This window comes from Mesoplodon densirostris, chromosome 13, assembly GCF_025265405.1.
Source record: "Mesoplodon densirostris isolate mMesDen1 chromosome 13, mMesDen1 primary haplotype, whole genome shotgun sequence".
Taxonomy (NCBI): Eukaryota; Metazoa; Chordata; class Mammalia; order Artiodactyla; family Ziphiidae; genus Mesoplodon; species Mesoplodon densirostris.
Window position 1 is genome coordinate 92,108,248 of NC_082673.1, and position 22,257 is coordinate 92,130,504.

Here is a 22,257-nt window from a genome sequence, read left to right on the forward strand (position 1 = left end):
GTGGTCCCCGCACCGGCCCCAGATTTGGAGGAGCAGAAGGGGTGGGCGTTGGTATGCCGGCGGGTGGACAGACACACAGACTAGAGGTAAAACGTAGTCAATTTTATTCTCCTTAAACCACAAAATAGAGTCTTTGGTTGTACAAACATCACTAGTTACAGTCTCGCCAGGAGGTCCCGGCTGGGGAGGGGTCAGTTAGCGGCCAGAACTCCTGAGGGGACCTCTTTAAAATGCTAATGGCCGGGTTAAAAGACTCGAGGCAAGGGTGGTGTTGGAGCTGGCAGGGCCCCCACTCCAAGTCGGGGGAGGTACCCGGACCCTCTAGGAGGGCACGGGGCCCAGGCCCCGCCGCCCCGGCCGCACGGCACGGCGGCTGCTGCACAGGGCCACCTCCTCGGGGCCCAGGGCCACCTCCTCGGGGCCCACGGCGCCTGGAGAAGGCCTGCCCAGAAGCACCATGGCCACCTCTCCATCCTCCTCTGGCAGACCTGGCCGACGGGGGCAGGGAGTGAGCTGATGGGCCCCAGGCACCCTGGGAGCACCCGGGGCCGCGCCTGCCAACTCACCAGGGCTCGGAGATGGTTCCAAGGACCTCAGCTCCTCAGCAAAATCTGGGGACTGTGATGGGGAGAAGGGCTGCTCAGGGCTCCGCCCCAGACCTGCCTGAAACCACCCACCTGAGCCTGGGTGGGCCCTTGCTGAGCCCTGGCTGGAGGATGGGAGGTGGGTGGACAGGACTGGCCACAGACAGACAGGGAGGGTACCAGAGGAGGGGACAGGGCTGGGTGACAGGCACAGCAGAAAGGTGGCAGGAGCTGGTCGGGCTGTCTTGCAGAAGGGCCAGGAGGGCCCGGTACCTGCATGTCATAGACAGGTCTGGAAGAGGGGAGGGCTGCGAACACCCTGTAGTCAAACTTCCTCCCAGACAAGGCCTTGAAAGGACAGCGTGAGGAGAGACGTAAAGAGCGTAAGAAGAAAGAGGGCTGGGGGAGTCTGGATCCCTGCCCCCCACCAGGAGAGGAGTGCAGGGAAGGGTGACAGTCGTTGGTTCCTCACCAAGCGTCCCGGGGAGGTGCCGGTCTGGAGGCCGAGGTCTGGAGGGACAAGAAGTGGACGACGTCGGGAGAGGTCCGCGCCGCAGGCTGAGCCCCCCGCCTCCCCACGACGCACAGACCTTCCAAGGGGGTGGGTGACGGGGTGGGCGCGGGCGAGGGGGCCTCGGCCAGGCGCTCCAGAGGCCCCCGCTTGCTTCGGCCCTCCTGAGACTTGCTGAGGACCATCTGTGCGCGGAGGGCGTCCTGTTCCAGAGACTTCATCCTGCGGGCAGGGGAGCGGAGGGCGGGCTGGGCAGGGTCGGAGGGCGGGGGAGGGGGAGGGGGAGGTGAGGGAAGGGGCGGGAGCAGCGCGCGGGGCGGGGCCTCACCTGGCCGCCCTCCACAGTGCGCGCTTCTCGGCCTCCAGGGCGCGGCGCTCCGCCGGGGACAGGGTCCGCTCAGGCGCAGGCAGCTCCGGGCTCTGCACGCGCAGCCGCTCCTGGTGGCGCCGCTCGGCCTTGGCCGTCCGCACCGGAGCGCCGCCTCCCTGCGGCGGGGGAGACGCGGGGCCAAGCCTGGGCCGGGCGACAGGAGAGCCGGGTGGAGGGGCGCCGCGCGAGCGGAGAGGGGGGAGGGGAGACGCTGGGGGGCGGCCCCTCCCCCCTCTCACCCTGCGGCGGGGCCCCGGCCGGCCCAGGGCGGCTCCTCCTCGGGCTCCTCGTACTCCGGGGCCTCGCCTTCCGGGCGCCCCGCGTCCGCCGCGTCCCCCGCCGCCTCGCGCAGCATCTGCGTCCTCTTCTGTTGCAGCTTTCGGGCTGGGGGAGGGGAGGGGAGGGGAGGGGAGGGGCGGGGCGGGTCAGGCCACGAGCCCGTGCTCCCCTCCCCGACCCCCCCCCAACCCAGTCGGCTGCTTACCTTCCTCCTCCTGCATCTTCCGCAGGTCGTCGGCACCCACCAGCGACACGCGCTTAGGGGGGCCCCCGGTCTGGGGCACCCGCACCTCCAGCTCGAAGTACTTCTGCCGCTCGCGGAAGGACAGCTGCTCCGGAGAGGCCGTGGGCCCAGGCGTGGGGGGCTGGGGAGAGCACGCCCTGAGAGCCGGTCCCTCGGGTCTCGCACCCCGGCAGGAACACGCAGCAGGGGACCGGTGGGCCGCCCACCACCTACCTGGGCAGGGGCCTCCAGGGGCGGGTGCAGGCCGGGCACAGCAGCGAAGGTCCTATACGCCTGCTTCACGTTGGCGGGCAGCTCGTCAGGGGAGGGCGGGGAGGGGGGCTGGCGGACGGGGCACAGTGAGCTGCGTGGTGACAGCTGTCCCGGCCGCAGCCACCACCCCTCCCACCACCAGCTGTGCTTGCTGACTGCCTCCCCTCCCGCCCGCCCCCCCGCCCCCCCGGGTCAGGGCACTCACGGATTGGGGATCACCTCTGCCCCTGAGGGCCGGGGAGCCCCTTGGCCAGGCCTGAGCCACTGGCTGGATCACCCCAGGCTTTGTCTGCAAAGGGCAGGTGCAGGGGCCAGAAGGAGGAATCGGTTCAGGGGAAGGGATGTGAGGATGGCGGGGGGGACGGGGGAAAAAAGAGAGATGGAGCCAAGGTGGGTGGCTGGGTGGGTGTCCAGGGTGTGAGGCCAACACTCACCCATCTGCTGTGTCGGAAAGGGGCGGAGGCTGGGAGCTGGGCTCCAAGCTGGCACTTCCAGTGCCCACCCCTACCCTGCCCCCAGGCGAGAGGGGGGTGCCCACGGACCGGCCCTCCCCATGCAGCAGAACCGGGGAGCCTCTGCAAGCAGGTGGGGGTGGGGGCAGGGCCAAGCTGGCCCCCAGGGGCTCCCAGACGGGAGGACGGATGGGGGTGAGGCCGCCCTGACCACCCACAGCCCATCTGCCCAGGGAAGCCGCAGGAGCTCCCCAGCCCCACGCCACCCAGCTCTGCCAGGAAGGGGGCCCGCCCACAGGTTGTGTCCTCAAGAGTGACGGAGGGCAGCTGGGGGGAGGCGCTACCCCCTGGCAACCGCCTTCCCAGAGGAGGGGGCTCTGAAGGCAGCACCCCTCTGGAGTCTGCCACCCCCCCACCCCCGTGTGCACTCACCTGCTGGTGGCCAGGGGAACAGGGGGCCTCAGTCATCTTCCCGCCGCTTGCCCCAGACGGTACCTGGAAGAGCCGAGTGGTGGGTGGGATGAGGGCTGGGCAGGGCTGGGGCCCCACAAGGAGGACCTGGGGGGTGGGGTGCTTGCTTTGGTCGCAGAGGCTGGTCCTCAGCTCCCTGACCTGACCAGCCCAGGGAACATCCCGAGACAGGCGGGCTTTCCCCACAGCGGGGCCACCCACCCTCCCCATGAGCCTCAGAGATCCATGAGCCAGGGAGGCCCCGACTCCTGCCAGCCACCCTGTAGCTGTGCCCCTTTTGGTCAGAGGACACTGGGCTCCCACCCATCCTGGGGACTTCCTGCTCTTGCCTGTTTGTGGCCAAGGGAGGGAGGGTCTTCACAAAGGCCCTGAGCAGGCTCCCTCAGCCCCCAGGCCCCACTCGGCCTCTCACCCAGCGCAGCCTTCCCACTGCAACTCCTGGACCCTCCTCCCAACCACTCACGGTCAGTCCTGTGGGGTCTCCCAGCAGCAGCTGGTGGGGCACACCCTCGGGGAGGGGTTATTTCTAGCTTTGGGGAGAGGAATGAGAACCACATGCCTGCCGTCCAGCGTCCCCTCCCCCAGCTGGGAGTGCTGGGCCGCCTCGCCAACCATGGCCTCTGGGGCTCCCGCAGCTGCTCCAGCCTGTTCTCCCTACCGTGGCTGGTGCCCGATCCCACCCTGACCACTCCGGTGGCCTCAAGCTGCCCCTGCCTCTGGCCCTGGCCCAAGCCCTCTGGGCCCACACAGCCCCTCTGCCCAGCCTGCCTGGTGAGTCTGAGGGCAAGAGAAGGGTTGGGGCGGAGGCCAAGGGCCTTCTCAGAAGCTGGCCCTGCCGCGCCACACCTCACGTCCTGGGCTCTAAGGAGGGGCCAGAAGCATCAGAAGCATCTGCTTCACGGCTTGGTTCACGGATTCAGGAGGACGAGACACGTGCCAGGCTGGGAGGGCGCCCTGGCCAGTCCCCTCCTCCAGCCCCTGTGCCACGTGAGGGCCCTCCGCAGGCCTCAGCCCTTCCCCTGGGGGCAGCCGCCTGACAGCCCTGCCCTGCAAGGGTCTCAGGCGGAGGGAAGGAGGTGAAGACGGGCAGGACTGACGGACAGGTAAGCCGACAGAGGCCAGGACTGGGGTGTGACAACCAGGGACTGACCCTCTGCACACTGCCGGCGCTGGGTGTGGCGGCCAGGGCACGGCAGTCCAGCGTCAGGCTCTCCAGGCTCCGACCCTGGGGAGCAGGTGGACACAGGGCTACCAGGGGCTGCGCCTGCCGCCGAGTGTGGGGCGGGCAGCTGCGAGGGGGGCGGGGTGGGCAGCCAGAGCTCGGAGCCATGGGCCTGTGTGCGGAGAAGCCCACCGTGCAGGGCAGGGACAACCCGGACACTCACCACGGCCTCCGGCCCCCCCTGTGGGGTCTGTCCAGGCAGCTCCTTCTCCTGTGAGCAGAGACAGTGGTCAGGACTGACGGCCTTAGGCTCCCGAGCCCTGGGGCTGCTGGCTGCCGGCGGTTCTGACCTTGCCGGGGCCCTCGGGGCTCAGCTCCCGGTCGATGGAGGAGATGCTTTCCAGGCTGTTCCGGCGGCCAATGCCCGCTGCAAAGGGGTTGGCGATGATGCCTGGGGACACCTGCGGGAGGGGCGGGCTGAGTGACCACACAAACCTGAGGTGGCCTCTGGGGGCGGACTGTGTGAGCAGCGCCGCCGCCCACTCAGGACACCATGCCATCATCCTTTCTGTGACTCGGGGTACCCACAGGTCACGTCTGTACACTGCGTGCACCAGAGGATGTTCTGATGCAGGGCAGGATTCCCAGGCAGTGACGCTGGGCCATGGGGCAGAGAAGGCTGGCCACGTAACAGTCACCCCGGGGAGCAAAGAACTGACAACAAGGTGGCGGGGATGGGGGGTGATGCAGCAACGTGCCTGAGGGCACAGAGCGGGGCTGAGGCGGAAGTCCAAGTGGCAAGGGGGACAACGCAGGTTCTCACATCAGAGAAGTCTGTTGAATACGGAAGAGCTGGCCCGTGGTGCTGACTGGAGTGAGTGATCAAGGCATGATGCGACCACATGCTCTTCCAGAATTACAGAGAATCGCGGAGGCACACGTGCCTACATTCACAGGTGTGATTCCAGCCACTGAGAGGTCCTGGGACCACGCCACCCCGACAGCCGTGAGGATGCCCAGGGCCCAGGTTTTGGCGTCTAAGTATCACTTTCCACTAAAGGAACCAGTGCTCCTGGGTGGGAAAGTATGCAATGACCCCAGACATCTTGTGCCAGAAAGTGAGCTGCTCAAAGGGAGGGGGGTCATGCTGACAGGGCAGGGCCAGCCAGGAGCCCCTCTCATCAGCCAAGGGGGGTCACGCTAACAGGGCAGGGCCAGGGCCAGCCAGGAGCCCCTCTCATCAGCCAAGTCTGGGATGGCTTGAGCACCAAAATCAACAGCAGTAGTGACAAACTATCACCTGTGAAATAAAATGGAAACTGGCACATCTATGCTAAGGAAGAAGGGAAAACTCCTCCTCAGGGCAGGAAGCCGCCCAATACATGTGGAAGGAACACCGGGGACTGAGGCGTGGACGGCAGCGGGGCTGCTGCCCGGGGGAGCCCGACGGAGAGCAGGATACTTACACGGTCTCACAGCAGCTCCCCACAAAGCCCTTGTTAATTTCAAGGGAAAAGCGTCACTTTGTGGAGCAGCCCAGAGACGCCCCCGTGGACAGGGTCCCTGACGGGACACCACCATCCATGCGTCCTGGTGGGAGGCCCTTGAAGACAGTGTCACCTCTGTGTCAACCCTGCCAAAAGGGCATCCACTGAAGCCCGTCCTAAGGAAACACTGGACAGACCCACAGCGAGGGATGTTCCACACAGTGATGACGGCCTGTGCTCGTTCGAAGCTCAAGGCCAGAGTCAGGGAGACCTGAGCAGGCGTGGCAACCAGACACCCGCATGCCCCGGACCGTGGCCTTGGCGTAGCCCCAAGACCGCTGGTGGGACGCACATGGGGCCTCTGAGTGAGTGTTCTTGACACTTTCCTCCAACTTTTTTTTTTTTTTTTTTTTTGCGGTACGCGGGCCTCTCACTGTTGTGGCCTCTCCCGCTGCAGAGCGCAGGCTCCGGACGCGCAGGCCCAGTGGCCATGGCTCATGGGCCCAGCCGCTCCGGGGCATGTGGGATCCTCCCGGACCGGGGCACGAACCCGTGTCCCCTGCATCGGCAGGCAGACTCTCAACCACTGAGCCACCAGGGAAGCCCCTTTCCTCCAACTTTAAAATTATTTTATATACTTGCTTATATCTTTCAGAAAGAAATAATGGCAGGAGAAAGCAACACTAAGGCAGATGATGGCCTGTGGGGTGGAGACGGGACTGACTCCTCAAGGTGCGTGTCCGTAATTCCGGCTTTGGGGCCACGTAAGACTTATAATAAGAAAGTGACTGGGGCTTCCCTGGTGGCGCAGTGGTTGGGACTCCATGCTCCTAATGCAGGGGGCCCAGGTTCCATCCCTGGTCAGGGAACTACATCCCACATGCTGCAACTAAGAGCCTGCGTTCCACAACGAAGATCCCACATGCTGCGACTAAGACCCGGTGTAGCCAAATAAATTAAAAAAAAAAAAAAAAGATGCTGTTAATGGTTTCATTATTAGTAATAATATTGATGTTGCTTTTTGAAATTATAATTATGGTAATGTTACTTAATTTACTGAAACAGTTTTTAAGATGAGAAAAAGAAATACAAATATAAAATCAAAAAAACCAAAACCCTGTAACCTTAAATATGAATTGAAAGTAACAGTACAAATTCGTGATTTTTCTCCTTCCAAAACTATCCACTTCCCAGGATTCCTGTGCTGCAGGGGCCCTGGAGCAACGACAGCTCAGAACCACAAGCACCCGGCCAGCGACAGCTCTGTACCCCACACCCAGGGCCGGGGCAGGAAAGGCGTGGACATCTGGTCACCAGAGAGCAGGACGCTCACGAGCGACGGGTGTCACACTCAAAGGACACGGGAGCCACACTGCCCAACAAGGACGGCACACCAAGAATATACAGACCCTAAAAACAAAGACAGAAAAACACCTCTGTAGCCATCTTTGGGGGTTTCCAAGGCACCAGGTTGTGATTTAAAAAATCAACAAATGAAAGAATCAAAGTATTTATCACACCTCTTGTGTATAAAGTCTTATTTTAGGATTAAAAAAATAGCTGGTAAAGAAAATTTCTTCCTTACAGAAAGGTCAGTAGAATAACTAAAAGCAACAGATGTAGAAGGAATAACTGAAGCATTCTTCTTTAGAGCAGTTATCAAGGAAATACTGAAAAAGAAAGGCAGTCTTGATCAAAATCCTAAAGCTGGTTATTTGAAAAGTCCATTCAAATACACAAGACTTTGGTGAGTATGATGAGAAGGAAGAGGCAACAGAAATCAGATCAAAAAGGTGACAGAGGGCTTCCCTGGTGGCGCAGTGGTTGAGAGTCCACCTGCCGATGCAGGGGACACAGGTTCATGCCCCGGTCCGGGAGGATCCCACATGCTGCAGAGCGGCTGGGCCCGTGGGCCGTGGCCGCTGGGCCTGCGCATCTGGAGCCTGTGCTCCGCGGCGGGAGAGGCCGTGGCAGTGAGAGACCCGCGTACCGCAAAAAAAAAAAAAAAAAAAAAAAAAAAAAAAAAAAAGGTGATAGAAACACAGAAGAGGAGAGGCGGAGGAGAGAGAATACTCCCAACCTTGCACCAACATGCTGAGAACTACAGTGAGGAGGCTTCTTGGAAAGTGCACAGCGGCCCCTGAGGCCCTGCAGCCGAAGACCGGCCACCAGGGCTGTCCGACTGTACAGGAGCCCCGAGGGGCTGCGGCCCAAGAGCAAGACAGGCAGGTAGAAATGACAGTCCGCCCCCCCACCGTGCAGAGCGCCGGGGAGGAGGGGCAGGGTGCGGGCTGACACAAAGGCGGGGTGTGGGATCCAATCAAAGTTCGGGGAAATGGCTGCAAACTCTGATTCCTATACGGGTCAAATGGGTCAATGCAGATGAGCCCGGTGGGCCGAGGTTAAGAGAAATGGGGGTGGGGGGACAAATGGTGTGACCCCTTTTCGTTTCAAGCACCAAGCCAGCCAGAGGAAACCTGTGTGCTGAGCTTCAACCCCACCTGGCACAGGGCTGTAAAAACCATCAATGAAGGGACTTCAGAAAACTCAACACCCACTTCAGAAAATAATTCTTACAGGTTATAAATGGAAACAGCCCTCCAAATTAAAAAAAAAAAAGCTATATAAACTACAGCCTGGAAGTCGGCACAAGGGAAGGCCACTGGCCACCGCCACCACTGGGTCCCGGGGGGATGGAGGAGCCTGACCTCCCAGGAAAAGGGGACCCGCAGCCACCAATCGGGCCGCAGGCAGGGCTTCCGCTAGGGGATGAAAGAAAGTCACCGATGAGCATTAATAAGGAAACGAAGAGCAACCTATGAATGTGCTTGGGGAAAACTTACAGTCAGAGATCAAAGCTAATCCCTGAGTCCCAACCAACTTTTGTTAGGGAACTTAGCAGGTCCATTTAGGAAACACATGAAAATAGACTAAACTTTTCAAAAGAAGAAAAAAAGTGGGTGACTTCACTGGTTAGGTCTTGAAATACAGTCTAAAGTGGCTATACTGAGGACAGCAGCATTGGCCCAAGAGCGCGTCCGGCTCCCCAGGGCCACATCCTGGGCCACAGGAATGTGGATCTGACCCACAAGGAAGTCAGATTTCCCCAAATCAGTGGGAGAATGACAGACGTTTCAGTGCATACCATTGGGACAAAAGATCCATTTGCTTGAAAAGCAATTCCAGGTGGATTACAGAGCTGTATGTTTTCTAAAAAAGTGCTTTGACCATCTTGCAACAGAGAAGATTTTCCTAAGCAAAAACCAAACCCAGAGATCATAAAGAAGTTTAGAAGACTTAATTCATAGAAGTCTCCATTTCTGTAACCCCAGAGAGGCTGTTCCTAAACAGCAAAAGACAAAACCACTCATGCCCTATGTAATAAAAGACTGAAACTTACAACAAAAAGGAGCAACTGCAAGTTACACAAGTTACCTGAATTAGTGACTAAAGACAAACTCCCAAAAGGAAAAGGAGGAGGAAACTAGATGGCACCGCATGCCCGATCCCACGGAAACAGAAGCCGGTGCTGCCTGAGGCTGGGAGGGGGCGGGAGACCGGGCAAGCCTGTGGCCTCTGGCCCAGCACCCACTCTTCCAGGACTCTTTCCTGCAGAAACTCCCCCCAAAGCATAAAGATGGGCTCCTGAGCGCTCTGGCTGGTAACACAGCACAGATACAGCAACAATGGAGAGAAGGCCAGACGCAGGAAGTCAAAGAACCACCGGCAGAACACAGTGAGGGCCCCCTGTAAAGTCTGGAACACACCAGCCCCTACCCTTTACCATAAAGCTGTATTTATTCTCCCTCTTTGTACAAAAAGCTTTAAAATAAGTAAATGTATGGACTAAAACACTTAAATACACATTTTAATTAAGTAAATGGAAGGCAAAGCCTTCTCTGGAAACCTGAGAGAGACTGCTCCCCAGCAACGACAGGGTTCCAGTGACTACACACAGATGTGGGCGTGGAAGCCAGCAGAGGGTGGCCCCAGAACCCAGGGAGTGGGGCCTCCAGCCCAGCCTCCGGCCCTGGAGCAAAGAACACCAATGCAGAGCCCTTCCCCGCTCAGGAGACAAGACGCAGGACGAGGGTGATCCCTCCCGGGCAGCGCGGGGCAAGTGGGGCAGTAAGTCACCATCCCAAGGATCCACTGCAGGCCAAACCAAGGTGACCGCCCCATCCCAGAGGTCGTGCCAGCGAGGGCACCCTCAGGGTGGAGCTGGCAGCCACTGCAGGTGACGAGCCTTCAGAGGCCCGGGCGGGCATCAGTTTATGCCGGGGGCCCGGGGACAGCCATGGAGAAAACAAAACGGAAAAGACCAGGACAGCGGGACCCTCCGAGCAGAGGGGACGCTGAGGCTCGGAAGCCAGGCCTGTCCAGGACACAGACCGGGCCAGGCACCAGGCCTCCAGAGCCCAGACACTCTCCAGGGAGCGAAGAGGGAGGACAGCTGGGTTCCGCCACAGGCCCACCTGGGATGGGGGCATCCTGGGCGCCGAGCTCCCTGCTGAGGCGCTGCCAGGAAGAGCAGGACGGCGCCCTGGGCCAGCAGGGTGGGGTCCCGTGCGAGTCTGCAGGGAGGCCGTGTGCCCGGCTCTGTGCCATCCTGCCCAGGCCCAGCGGCCACACGGTACAGGTACTGCTCACCTGGAAGCAGGTGACTCAGCCTTTCCTTTCAAGACACGACCAGGCCGTCTATGCCCATGCTTCGTCCAACCCGGGCCAGAGCCTCCACAGGCCATGAGCGGTGGCCAAGACCAGGGCCCAGCACCGCCCTGCTCACCCCCGGGGCTGAATCACGACGGCCGAGCGCTTCCCAGGCTTGGAGGCGGAAGCGGTCAGCTGTCCCGGCCCGCACAGGGGCAGGTCACCGGGACCCCTCCAGGGAAGGACCCCGTCCCCGTGGCAGAGCACCGGCCGGGCGGGGGCACTGACCTCGGGGGCGCTGGTGTCGAAGCCGTCACAGACAAGCACAGTCAGGGTGTCGCCCACGCTGCGTAGCAGCTGCACGGCCTCGCCGTGCGTCAAGCCCAGCAAGCTCTGCTGGTTCACCTCCAGCAGCCGCAGCCCCACCCGCAGGCGACCATCTCGCCCGGCCGCTCCTGTGGGGCTCACCTGTGGGGAGACCCGGCCCCAGAGCTCAGGACCAGCCCACGCCTGAGCCCCCTTCCGCCCCGAGGAATGCAGTGGAGCGGGGCCGACGAGGCGGGGCGCTCACCTTGGAGATGAAGATGCCCTCGTCCGTGGGGTCACAGGGGTTCCCTGCGTGGCCCTTGGCGCCCCCACGGATGCTGATGCCCAGCTTCTCTCCAGGGGCCTTGTGGATACAGAGCTCCCGCATGCCTGGGGGCGGCGGGTCCCTCCGCACGAGCAGGACCAGCTCCAGGCAGGGCCGGAGCAGGGCGCTGACCGCTTCCTGGTGGGTGGCGTCCCGCACATCCTGCCCATTCACTCCCAGGATGCGGTCCCCAACCCGCAGGCCACTGCGTGCAGCCAGGCCCCGGGGGAGCACCTGTTGGGGGAGGGTGGTGCGCAGTAGGCTGGGGCTCTGGCCGCCCTGTGCTTGGGCTGGGCCCTCTGTGCACAAAGATGCCTGCAGGGTCCGCCCTACCTTAGAGATGAACACGCCGGGCTCCTGGACGCCAAATGGGTGGCTGGAGTGGTCGGAGCCCCCGACAATGCTGAGCCCCAAGGGGCCCCCAGCTCTCGGCAGACAGATCTCCTGGGGACATGGAGGGGTGAAAGAGGTGGCTGGAACAGGCCTGGCAAAGTACCAAAGGGGCACTTTCCAAGCCCAGAGAGTGTGTGGGATCCGGGCGCTCCACTGCAGGGAGGCCATCCTGCAGTGCACAAGAGACCACAGGAGGAGGAGACCCGCCACTGAACGACGCCCTGGTGATCTGGAGCCGCAGAGGGCGTTGAGTACTTGCTTTCCCACCGATGCGGCTAGCACCCCATCCCTAAAGCCGTGTGGACAGGGAGGAGGGGGCCGGGTAGTGGTTAAGGGTGGGGACTGGGGTCTCACCTCCACTGGGTACGGCCCCTCCAGGGCAGCAGCCAGCAGACTGGGGGCCAGCCTTAGCGGCCCGGGCTCCCCAGGGGTGGCAGTGGCCGTGGTGGTGTTGGTAGCAGCAGGGGGTGGGGGGGAGTGGGGCGGGGGACCGGGGGCAAGTGGCCCCCCGGCCTCCCGTTCCAGCAGCAGGGCGATGGTGGGAGAGGCAGCGGTCAGCAGGGAGACGGCGTGGTCGTGCCTGGCCTCCGTCATGTCCACCCCGTTGATCTGCAAGAGTGGGGCCAGTCAGGGGGCCCCATGGGGCGGGTGAGGCGGCTGGGTACTGGGGGAGCCCCACTGCCCCCACTCACGGAGAGGACGCGATCGCCGACCTGCAGGGTGCCCGCCCGGTGGGCGGCGCCCCCCTCAGCAATGCGGGAGATGAAGATACCCTGCAGGGGAGAGGGAAGGGGAGCTCTGTACTGCAGGCTGGCCCGGCCCCGCCCCCCAGCACCCCTCCCTGGCCCTGCCCACCCGCCTCACCGGGTCTCCAGCCCGGTAGGGTGTGGAGCCTTTCCCCCCAGCGATGCTGAAGCCCAACCCCTTCTCGCTGCGCACAAGGCAGGCCACGTGGCGCTGGCGGAGGGGCCCGGGGGGCTCGGGCTGGAGCAGGGGCAGGCGCAGGCCGCCTCCCCACCGCTCCCGGGGGCTGTAGTCGTCCTCGGGCCGCAGAGGCGTGACGGTGACCGCGTTCTCGGGCTCCACCATACGCTCCCGCCACAGCCGCATGTGCACGGTGGTGCCCGCCCCACGCAGTGCCTCCACGGCCTGCTGGTGCTCGGCGTCCTGCAAGGCCACGCCGTTCACCTGCAGGCCACAGCGCTCGTCAGGGCAGGCCCCTCTACAGGTGGGCAGGCAGAGCAGGGGACATGCCACAGGGAAAAGTGGTGGGCCGTCACTGCCCCTGCTTATGGGCACTGGCTATCTACGTGCCCACCGCCTGTGCAAGCCCAGGGCCAGGACGCCAGCAGGCCGAGAAGAGCAGGTGGAGGCCCCTCCTGCTGGTCCACACCTGGGTTCCCAGATCTGGAAACCCCTGCCACGTTCTCATCTGAGCAATCCCACAGCCAAACATACCCATGGTTTCTGGGCTTCTGGCCCCTTGCCTCCACCCTGCCCCTGACTCAGGCTCTCCCAGCCATCGGGGTACAGCAGTTCCTCCATAGAATTCGGGTGTAGGACCAGCCCCGCCTGGCCCTGCAGCCTTCTGTCCACTGGCGCCCCTGCCCCGTGGGCCGGGCACACTGCCCTCAGACCCTGCCCTATCGTGACAGCGGTGAGCACCGGCACGTGGCCTCCCATGATGAGCTCACCTGCCAGGGCTGGGTGGCCAGGTGCACAGGCAGGGGCTCCAGGGCAGGAACAACCCGCCACCCAAACGTGTTAGAAGTCTGAGCCCCTCCTAGACCAGCCCTCAGGAGCGGATTCCTCCTTGAGATCTCTGCTCCTGGCACAGCCAGAGCCCCACCCCACCAGGCCTGCCGCCCAGACGGGGGTCTCTGCCTCAGGGGCTGGCATCTGGGCCCCCTGAAGCTCTGGCTTATGAGCTGCACGCCTCACCAGGGGTCCTGTGCTTGGGGCTCTCAGGAGAAGAGCTGGCTGCAGGGAAGGCAGCCGAGCACCCGACAGCCAGGATGTGAGGCCCCGAGGGCCCAGTACCTCACTCAGACAGGGGCCGGGGGCTGCCGACTCACCTCGAGAAGTTTGTCGCCTACTCGGACCCCAGCGTGAGCTGCAGGACCCTCCTCAGACACCCGGGAGATGAATATGCCCTGGAGGATAGATAGGAACTAAGCTCGAGAGCGTAGGCAGAGGCCACGGAGGGGGACCTCCACCCTGCCCTTCTGGGGGAGGGGCCCTTGGCAGCTTTGCGAGGCACAGAGGCCCCCACGTCGGGGCTGCAGAGACGCCCAAGGGTGCGGGAAAAGCAGAAGTGGGCCTGGGGTGGTCAGAGGGGCTGGGCGCGGGCCGTCGCAAGGTCCCAGGTGTCAGAGAGCGAGAAGGTGCCAGTCAAAAGCTTCCAGAGAATTTTGACCGCGTGCCTAGCACAGCGGCGACCAGCGAAGGAAGGCGAGGCTGAAGAAGACTGCGGGCAGGCGGGGCAGCCCCGACCTCCAGGTCTCGTTCACTCTCTGGGGGACGGGGACCCCAGGGTCCTCAGGGCCACCAAGCGGTGCGAGCAGGACGGAGTGGGCGGGGCAGCGGCGGCTCCTCACCTCGTCGTCGCCCTTGTAGGGGGTGGAGCCCTTGCCGCCCGCGATGCTGATGCCCAGGCCCCCAGTCTGCCGCACGATGGTGAGCGTCAGCTGGAAGCAGAACAGACATACGGTGTCCAAGGACGGCCGAGGGATCAGGGCTGCTGGTGGACTCAGCGGGAGGCGGGGAGGGCCCAGGCCCCCCTGGCCACTGACCACCGCTCCCAGGGCTGGCTTGGGCCACAGAGGAGCTGGACAGGGCGGGTAATGCCAGGGTTGAGGGAGTACAACCCGGAGAGAGCCCTCGCCTGAGGGTGACGAGGCTGCCCTACAGTGCCCGGGCTGGCGTGCCGCAGGCAGGGCGGTGGGGGACACCCAGCACCCCCCCCGAGATTGGCCACCCTCACCTGGAGGCCAGCGCCCTGTCCCCCCCGATCTGTGCCAGAGGGCCGTCAGGCGCCCCAGGCCCCGGCTCTGAGGTGGCAGGAGGAGGCCTGCGCAGGAGCGGGGGATGGAGACGCAGAGCCCGCAGCCCGGGCAGCGAGGCCGGCGGCAGCCTGGGGTACAGAGCACAGAGCGGCAAGCGAGTACAGACCTCTTCCTCCTCAATGCGAGCGGGCTCTATCAGCAGGTTATTGGCCTGGTCAAACGACACCCCCTGTCAGGACAGGACCAGCAAGGGCATGCAGGTCAGCCACGCCCAGCCCCGCCACCGCCTTGCCCGGCCCCACCTCGAGCAGGAAAGAGAGAAAAGACCACACCAAGCTCCCACAGCCTGAGTGCCGGGCCCTTGCTGCCTGTGCCTGTGCCTGGCGCTGCCCCCAGGCGCGGGGTCCCCTCCAGCCTGGAGGCCTGGCTGCTTCTGCCAACCTGCCAAACGGGGTCACAGGGGGGCCCCACCACAGGCTGAGCCTAGGCCTGGCTGTCCCGGTTTTGACTGTCCAAGGCCCTCTCAGCTGTCACGGCATCATGCCGCCGTGCTCAGGGCAGAATCACTGACGACGCAGACACGGGGGCGCTGTGGCAGTGGGGCAGCCCTCGGAGGAGACCGGACCCCAGGGGCCCCGTGAGAGCCAGCTGAGGACCAGGGCAAGGAGGCTGGTGAGGGCCCCATGGCTGGCCTGAAGGCCAGCCCTCAGGAGAGCCAGGGAAGGCAGAGGAGCCCGGGCAGAGAAAGAGTGGCCGCCAGAGCCCTGGGATGGGGCTGCGAGGCCAGCAGGGAGCTCTGGGTGGAGCCAGCAGCCAGCCTGGGGAGGAGGGCGGGCAGGTGGGGACAGGCACCACCCTCAGCAGCTGGTTTCAGGACACGGGCCTCGAGTGTCACCTGAGATCCCGCCAGCGCGCGCCGAGGGGCCTGGCCGGCCCGGCCTGGGCTGGCGCGTGGGGTCACACCCACCTTGACAGAGGGTGCACAGGCCGCAGCCCCCTCGCTCTCCTCCTTCTCGCCCGCCTCCTCGGCTCCTGCCGCTGCTTCCTCCTCCTCCTCGTCTTCCTCTTCCTCCTCCTCCTCCGCGGCTCGAGGAGCCCAGGGCACGTGGGGGCCGTTGTGCCAGCCCCCAGACCCTACTGGGCCCTCACTATCTGGCTGTGTCCCCTGCAGCAGGGCCACCACGGCCTCGGGCTGGGGCAGCTTGGAGATCTTGAAGTGCTTCTTGTAGTGGGGCGTGTCCTTGCGGATGAGCCGCTGCCTCTCACCCGGCACGGGCCAGGGGGCCTCCAGCTGCCCCTCCTCGCTCTCGCCATCCTCCCTGGGCAGGAGCAGCGTGTCCTCCGCGAAGCGCACCGTGGGCTGCGAGAGGCCGAGCGACAGGACGTCGGTCTGGCCCACCCCCACTCAGGGGCCCAGGGAAGGTGGCAGCCGACAGAGGCTCTGAGAGGCTCCCCGCTGCTCGGATCAGAGAAGGACGGGGATCGGGGGGCCAGGAGGCTCTGCCCACGCCGTGCACTGTGCTCTCAGCAGCCTGATGCTGGGGTTCCCATCAGGGCCGCGATAAAGGTCCCTGGGGGGTCTGAGAACAACCCAAAAGGGGGATGTAAGGCGGTGCCTGATGTGGGAGAGCAGGGCCCACGCCAAACCTGGCCATGGGGTGGCGGCCCTCATCCCCAGGCCCTCGCCCCTGCCTGGGGCAGCATGGCTCCTGCTGGGCTCCACACAGGAAAGAGCACATCTGCGGGGCCCACCTGCACCTTGACTGGTCCTGAGAGCAACCTGCTCGGGAAGGAGGAGGGGCGGGGGGGAGTCTCCAAGGCCAGTCTCACCTCCTCGTAGATCTCCTCTGTGACCTCCTCCTGAGAGGTTGGCGTGGATTCCTGCTGGCTCGGCCCCTCCGCCCCGGCCAGCGGGCCCGCAGGCTCACCCTGGGAGGCTGTGCCGGCAGACGGGTGCGAGTCCGCACTCAGGCCAGACTCGGTGCTCAGCCTCTTCTCCTGTGGCGGGGTCAGGTGGCGGGTCAGGCCACCTATCGGGGGACCTCACATTGCAGGCCACCCACCCCGGGGCTCCCTGCTGCCTGACCACAGCACCTCGTGGGCTCCCCACTTCCAGCTGGCCCTTCCCTGCAGGGAGTGGAATCTGTGCTCAACCCTCTGGGGTGCCCACTGTCCCACCCCCAGGGAAGCCACACTCCACCAAACAGCTATGGGCACGCAAAGCCACTGCTCTGTGTGGCGGACCCTCAAAGGTATTTCAAGTACCCAAGATGACACCAGCACGGGGAAGGACAAGCACCGCAAAGTGAGCACGCCTCTGCAGATGAGCTGTGGCAGCTTCCCAGGTGGAAGGCTCTGTGTCACAGACCCAGGCCCTGCCCCGTGTCCCCCAGGCACCAGATACCCTGCTGTACCCCAGGAGCCCTAAAGCTTTCCCTAGCCCTGCTGCCAAAGCTCCTGAGTTGAGTAGAGTTAGGCCTGGTTCTGGCCCCAGCCCCCTTCACAAAACCCGACCATGTGGGCGCCCAAGAGAAACGCCACAGGGAATGGGCCCACTACTCAGTCTCCTCTGCCAAGGACCCAGCTGCTTCTGGCTCCTCTCTTGTAGCTGCCCGCACGTCCACACCACACGACCCCCGTGTCTGCCCAGCAGCCCTCGGTGGAGGCGGCCTGCTCTGCGGGAGTGTGTGGGCGCTTGGCCCTGAGCCCCCACCCACTGCAACCTGGCACCTCTCCTGGCCGGTTCCCCATGCCCACACAGGGCCCCGGAACCCTGCACCCAGCCTGGGGCCCCCGAGCAGGAGAGCCTGTAAGGTGGGCATCCCTCCCACGCCCCGTGGATCCCCCCAGGCACCTCCTCCGAGGGCGGGGGTGAGGGTGAGCGCTGTGCAGAGTCGGGCCTGCAGGAGGCGGCTTCGCTTCGACGCTCCACACCCCTCTTCATCACCTTGAGCTCGCTGGGGTGAGGCGTAGCCCGACGCTGAAGGCCCTGCAGTGGGCACAGGGGTGAGGGGCGGGGCGGGGCCGGGGTCAGGCGGGGGTGGGGAGGAGGGAGCCCCCCGGGGACCCCACCCCCCCCATACCCGTTTCTCGGCAGCGGCTTCCTCTGCGTCCTCGTCGCCCGCGGGGGCCTCCAGGAACTGGATGACGCTGACGCGGCCGAGCGGGGCGTCACCCCAGCTCTCGGAAGGGCTGCTCCGCGGCCCCGGGTCCTCTGTGGAAGCGCGCATCAAGGGGAAGCCCCTCCCCGCCCGAGGCCACGCCCCGTCCTGCCCCCCAGCAACCTACCGAGGCTGGGAGGGGGCTGCTGGGGCAGCAGGTAGCAGGTGAGCACCTTCTCGCCGGTCTGGGCGTCGTCCTCAGTCTGGAACCGAAGCATGGGCTGAGCCTGGTTCTCTGCCAGCCACAGGGCCTTCAGGTTGAGGTGTGTGAGTGCGAACGGCAGACTCTGCAGACTGGGGGCCGGGGGCACCGTTAGCTCAGGGTGGGGGAGGTGGGGGGGCACAGTGGGCATGGATGGTCAGCTCAGTGGAAGCCAGGCCAGGCGGGCATGGGGGCTACTCACCGGTTCCCGGCCACATCCAGCACATGCAGCTCGGCCGTGTGGGCGAGCTCCGGTGGCAGGACAGCCAGGCGGTTGTCCCTCAAAGAGAGGACGCTGAGTGCCATGCAGCCCCCAATCTCAGATGGCAGTGCCTCCAGGCGGTTCCGGTCCACGTTGAGGTTGGTCAGCTTGCTCAGCTTCCCCAAGGAGCGGGGCAGGGCCTGGCCGGGAGGAGGGAGGATCAGAGATCAGCAGAAGCCCCCGGGAGATGAGCGCTCTCGGAGGGCGGTCTCTGCCCCTGCTCCAGGGCCCCGACCCCTCCAGCCGCTGGTCTCCCGCCACTCCACACGCCTCCAGACGTCCCCCGCCTCTGCATCCCATGCTAACTCTGAAACCAGCCACCAGCGGGACCGGGCCCCACCGTCAGCAGGTTCTCCGTGAGGATCAGCTCTGACAAGTTGTCACAGTCCCCGATGGCCTCCGTCACCTCGCAGAGGCGATTCTGGTCTACCTTCAAGATGGACAGCTGCTTCAGCTGACCTGGCGTTAGGAAGACGTGGTGACAGGGCTCAGCGAGGCAGGGAGCCCAGTCACCCACGCGACTGAAACAGCCCGCCCCTCACCCTGCCTCCTGCGCCTCGAGGACACTTAGAGCTCACCCCCCCACCCTTGCCATCCTGCTGCCAACCTGACCACGCCCACCAGCTCCCACGCACCAGCTGCCCCCGACCTGCCATCGTGCCCTCACGAGCTCACCATCCCCACTCACCACCACAAACTGCCCCGGCTCCTCAGGAGCAGCACCAGCCATCCCACTCTGGCCTCAGGCCAGTCTCCCCCTTCCTCAGGGCTGTGTCCCAAGACGCAGCAAAATCAGGGTCCTTGCCCCAGGAACCCTCTCTAGACCTGGTTTCACCACCAGCCACACCCCTCCCAGCACTAACCAATGCCGTCGGGAAGCCGCTGCAGCAAGTTCTGGGAGAGCAGCAGGTCGGTGAGCAGCACCAGCCCCCCGAGTTCCGCAGGCAGTTCCTCCAGCCGGTTCTCTGACACATCCAGGCACACCAGGCGCCGCAGGTTCCCGAGTTCCTGGAGAGAGGTGCAGAGAGTCAGGGGACGGACAAGCGTGAAGCGGGGGCAGCCACACCCTCACTCACCGGGGGCAGGGCCGACAGCTGGTTCCGGTCCAGCCACAGCTCACGCAGGTTGGGCAGGGCCCCCAAGGTGTCGGGCTGCAAGAAGAGACAGGGACAGAGTGACGGCCAAGGCTCACTTACCCTGCCCGGCCCCGCCCCACCCATGACAGCCCCGCCCTCTCCACACCAGCACTTCCAGATCGTTGCCTCCCAGATCCAGCTGTTCCAGCTTGACCAGGAAAGACAAGGACCTGCAGAGGAAACAGAGCAAGTTCTGTCGTGGGCACACGGCCCGTGGTCCTTGGGGCCGAGAGGCCTAGGCCGGCCGCTGGCAGGGCCAAGCCCACTCACGCAGGCAAGGACTTGAGCAGATTCTCCCGGAGCTCCAAGGTCACCAGGTTGGCGAGACTGAAAAAGATCAGGGCAGGGCGTGAGAAAGGCAGGAAGGTGGGGAGAGGTGCAGGAACAGGGCTCTACTGAGCCCCCCCCACCCCCCAAGAATGCACTCACTTGCCCACGTCCCCAGGCAGCGCCTGCAAGGACACATCATTCAGGGCCAGATGAGCCAGGCTGCGCAGCTGTGTGAAACCTTCGGGGAGCCTAAGTGGAGCAAGGGGTCCTCAGATGCCCAGGCAGAGGCCGAAGGACCTCCCAAGCCCCAGTACCACCCCTGCCACGGCCACCACCCACCTGGACAAAGGGTTCCCACTGAAGTCTGCGATCTCCAGGGCTTTGCAGAACTTGATGCTCTCGGGGATCTCAGGGATGTCTGTGAGGAGAGAGGGGTCACCACGGAGACATGCCCCCAGCCTCCAGGAGCTCAGAGCTCTTCCTGCCGCCCTCAGATTCCACCCCGGACCCGCCCCAGGCTCCACACCATTCCGAGACACGTCCAGCTCCACCAGCTGCATGAAGTTGGCCACCTCAGGGGGCAACCGCTGGATCTCGTTGTCACTCAGGCCCAGCTTGCGCAGGTTCAGCAGCCGAAAGAAGGGCTGTGGGCAGGGGGTAGGGTCAGGGGTGATGGGCCCTGCAGCCGAAGCCCCTCCCTGCTCCAGGCCACACAGGAACCCCAGGGCCTGTCCCATCACCCTAGTCTGCAGTGAGAAAGGCAAGAAGGCAAAAACAGATACACACGCATCTTCCCGCACTTCTGACTTGTGTCACCTCAGAGTCATCCCCCCACCCCGCCCCGTACAACGCTGCCACGTGACTTACCTTACACGTTCAAGACTTGGCTGGAAAATCACTTATTTTTTCTGACCTGATGAGTCCCTGTTCCCTGCTCTCTGGGTTCCCTCAAGGCTCCACCCACCCCCTGAATCACCTCTTCCATCCACCCAGCAAGTGGGCCCTCCAAGGCCTGTGGTGGTTTCTGCTACTGCACCCCAGCCGCCACCCCAGCCTGAGCCCATGACAGGAATTTGGCAACTACCAAAAAAAAGTATAAAGAAAACAGGAGAAGGCCACAGATAGGGGCTGCATGCGTGCAGGGGCTGCAGGCAACGTGTGGTGGGACCTGGAGATGACCGTGAGGAGCCCTGGTCCAAGCCCAGAATGGAGCCACACCCTTTGTGGCACGCAGCCCCCAAGCATTAGGCCACTTTGCACCCCGTCTCCAAAAAGGAAATCCGTTTGTGGCCTGCTTCCTTTAATCTCCTCTCCCAAGTGGCCTTAAGAGGAGGAAAATAAGTTGTCCAGAAAGAGCAAGGCAGTGAAAAGTAGACGAACTACAGACAGACCTGCCAAGAACAAGCACCTTAAGCCGGCTGCCCCCGACCCCACCCCAGCACCCAGGAGGAAGAGAAGAGCAGTCCGCACAGAAGCTTGGCCTCCCCACCTCCAGAGCAGTCCAGCAAGTTCCTATCCGTCAGTCACGCCCGGTTCACCTTCCACCCCATGCACTCCAACCCCATCCACCTTCCCCCACGGCTTTCAAGCTGCAGCTCCTCCTCTAGGCTGTGACCATCCCCGCCCCCAGGCAGGCACCCGATGACCGCTGCCACCTGGTGCCAGCGCCGGCGGTGGGTGAGGAGGGTGGGGCTGGCCGGGGTGGGGCTCTGGCCAGTAAGAACCATCAGGGCCGACTGGAGACTGCGGCGTCCCGCCCGGGCCAGTGCCTGCTGAGGGCTCAGAGGAGCGGACTGTCGCAGCCAAGCCGACCCCGCCGACCCGGTGCGAGGGCTGGGCCGGCGGCAGGTCCAGCGGCCACTCACCTTGGGCAGCTCACGCAGCTGGTTGGCGTCGAGGAGCAGCTCCTCCAGGCTGCGGCTGTAACGGTAGATCTCCTCGGGCACGGCCTGTAGCGAGCAGTGCCGCTTGTCCACCGACTCCACGTGCCGGTTGCAGCGCCACAGCGGGATGCACTTGAGCATGGTGCGGACGGGCGCGGGCTCAGGCGGCGGGCGGGGGGCGGGGCTCGGCCCGCATGAGCGCCGGGCCGGCCCGGGCGGGGTAGGAGCCGGGGGCGGCCCGGGGCGGCGGCGGCGGCGGCGGCGCTGGGCCCGGCCCGCGCTCGGAACGCTCGGACCACGGCGGCCTGGGCGGGGGGCGCGGCCCGGCCGACGCTCAGACTCTCAGGAGGCGGCGGCGGCCCCGCATCCCGCCCGGCCCACTTGACCCGGCCCGTCCGCTCGCCCGCCGTTGTGCCGCAGCCGGAACCGCAGCCACTACCCGCCGGACTGCCCCGCCGACAACCGCCGGCAGCCGCGCAGCCCGCCGGGAAGCCGAGGCCCGCCCTCGCCGCCCCTCGTCGCCCCGAACTGCAACCCCCACAAGGCCTCGCGGCGCCGGTGCGTCCGAAGACCCGTAGCGGCACCGCGAACGGTCTGTCGGGAAGCTCGGTTCCCTCCCCCTGGCGCAAGGCATGGTGGGAGCTGAAGTCCGTCCACAGCCTGAGCTCCCGCGTGCCAGCGCCCCAATCATTGCCGGCACCGAGGCTTCCTGCCGCCCCTCCCGCCCGCTGGGCCCCCTCCCCGGGCTTGGCCTCAAGACCCCACAATCCTGCCCGCCGCCCCTCTCACAGGGACGCGGGCTCCCGGAGGGTAGGGCGCCGGGCCAAGGCGGCGCTCATTCGCCTGACTAAA

General features: G+C 64.5%; 1 protein-coding gene across 5 annotated transcripts; it reads right to left on the bottom strand.

Annotated features, from left to right (window-relative positions):
- Positions 1-87: 87 nt before the first annotated feature.
- On the bottom strand, positions 88-21,875 carry SCRIB (scribble planar cell polarity protein). Of its 5 annotated transcripts, XM_060115451.1 has the most exons (37): positions 21,388-21,875; positions 20,049-20,166; positions 19,862-19,940; positions 19,682-19,771; positions 19,523-19,579; positions 19,359-19,422; positions 19,193-19,267; positions 18,980-19,124; positions 18,457-18,575; positions 18,057-18,256; positions 17,780-17,946; positions 17,575-17,705; positions 17,346-17,480; positions 16,322-16,489; positions 15,459-15,851; positions 14,658-14,720; positions 14,084-14,173; positions 13,562-13,639; positions 12,351-12,674; positions 12,179-12,259; positions 11,841-12,095; positions 11,427-11,537; positions 11,034-11,327; positions 10,751-10,930; positions 4,676-4,786; positions 4,549-4,596; positions 4,314-4,388; positions 3,125-3,187; positions 2,202-2,309; positions 1,950-2,109; positions 1,705-1,849; positions 1,424-1,609; positions 1,175-1,317; positions 1,057-1,094; positions 858-932; positions 567-618; positions 88-488 (listed from the first exon to the last, which is right to left on the bottom strand). In XM_060115451.1, exons 1-37 carry the CDS (start codon positions 21,544-21,546, stop codon positions 322-324), a joined length of 4,947 nt encoding a protein of 1,648 aa, XP_059971434.1. In that variant the 5' UTR covers positions 21,547-21,875; the 3' UTR covers positions 88-321. The 5 variants fall into 5 exon arrangements, with proteins under 5 accessions (XP_059971434.1, XP_059971435.1, XP_059971432.1 ...); XM_060115452.1 differs by lacking the exon at positions 858-932; XM_060115449.1 differs by lacking the exon at positions 858-932 and adding an exon at positions 2,446-2,529 and having other exon boundaries at positions 11,034-11,537.
- Positions 21,876-22,257: the final 382 nt, after the last annotated feature.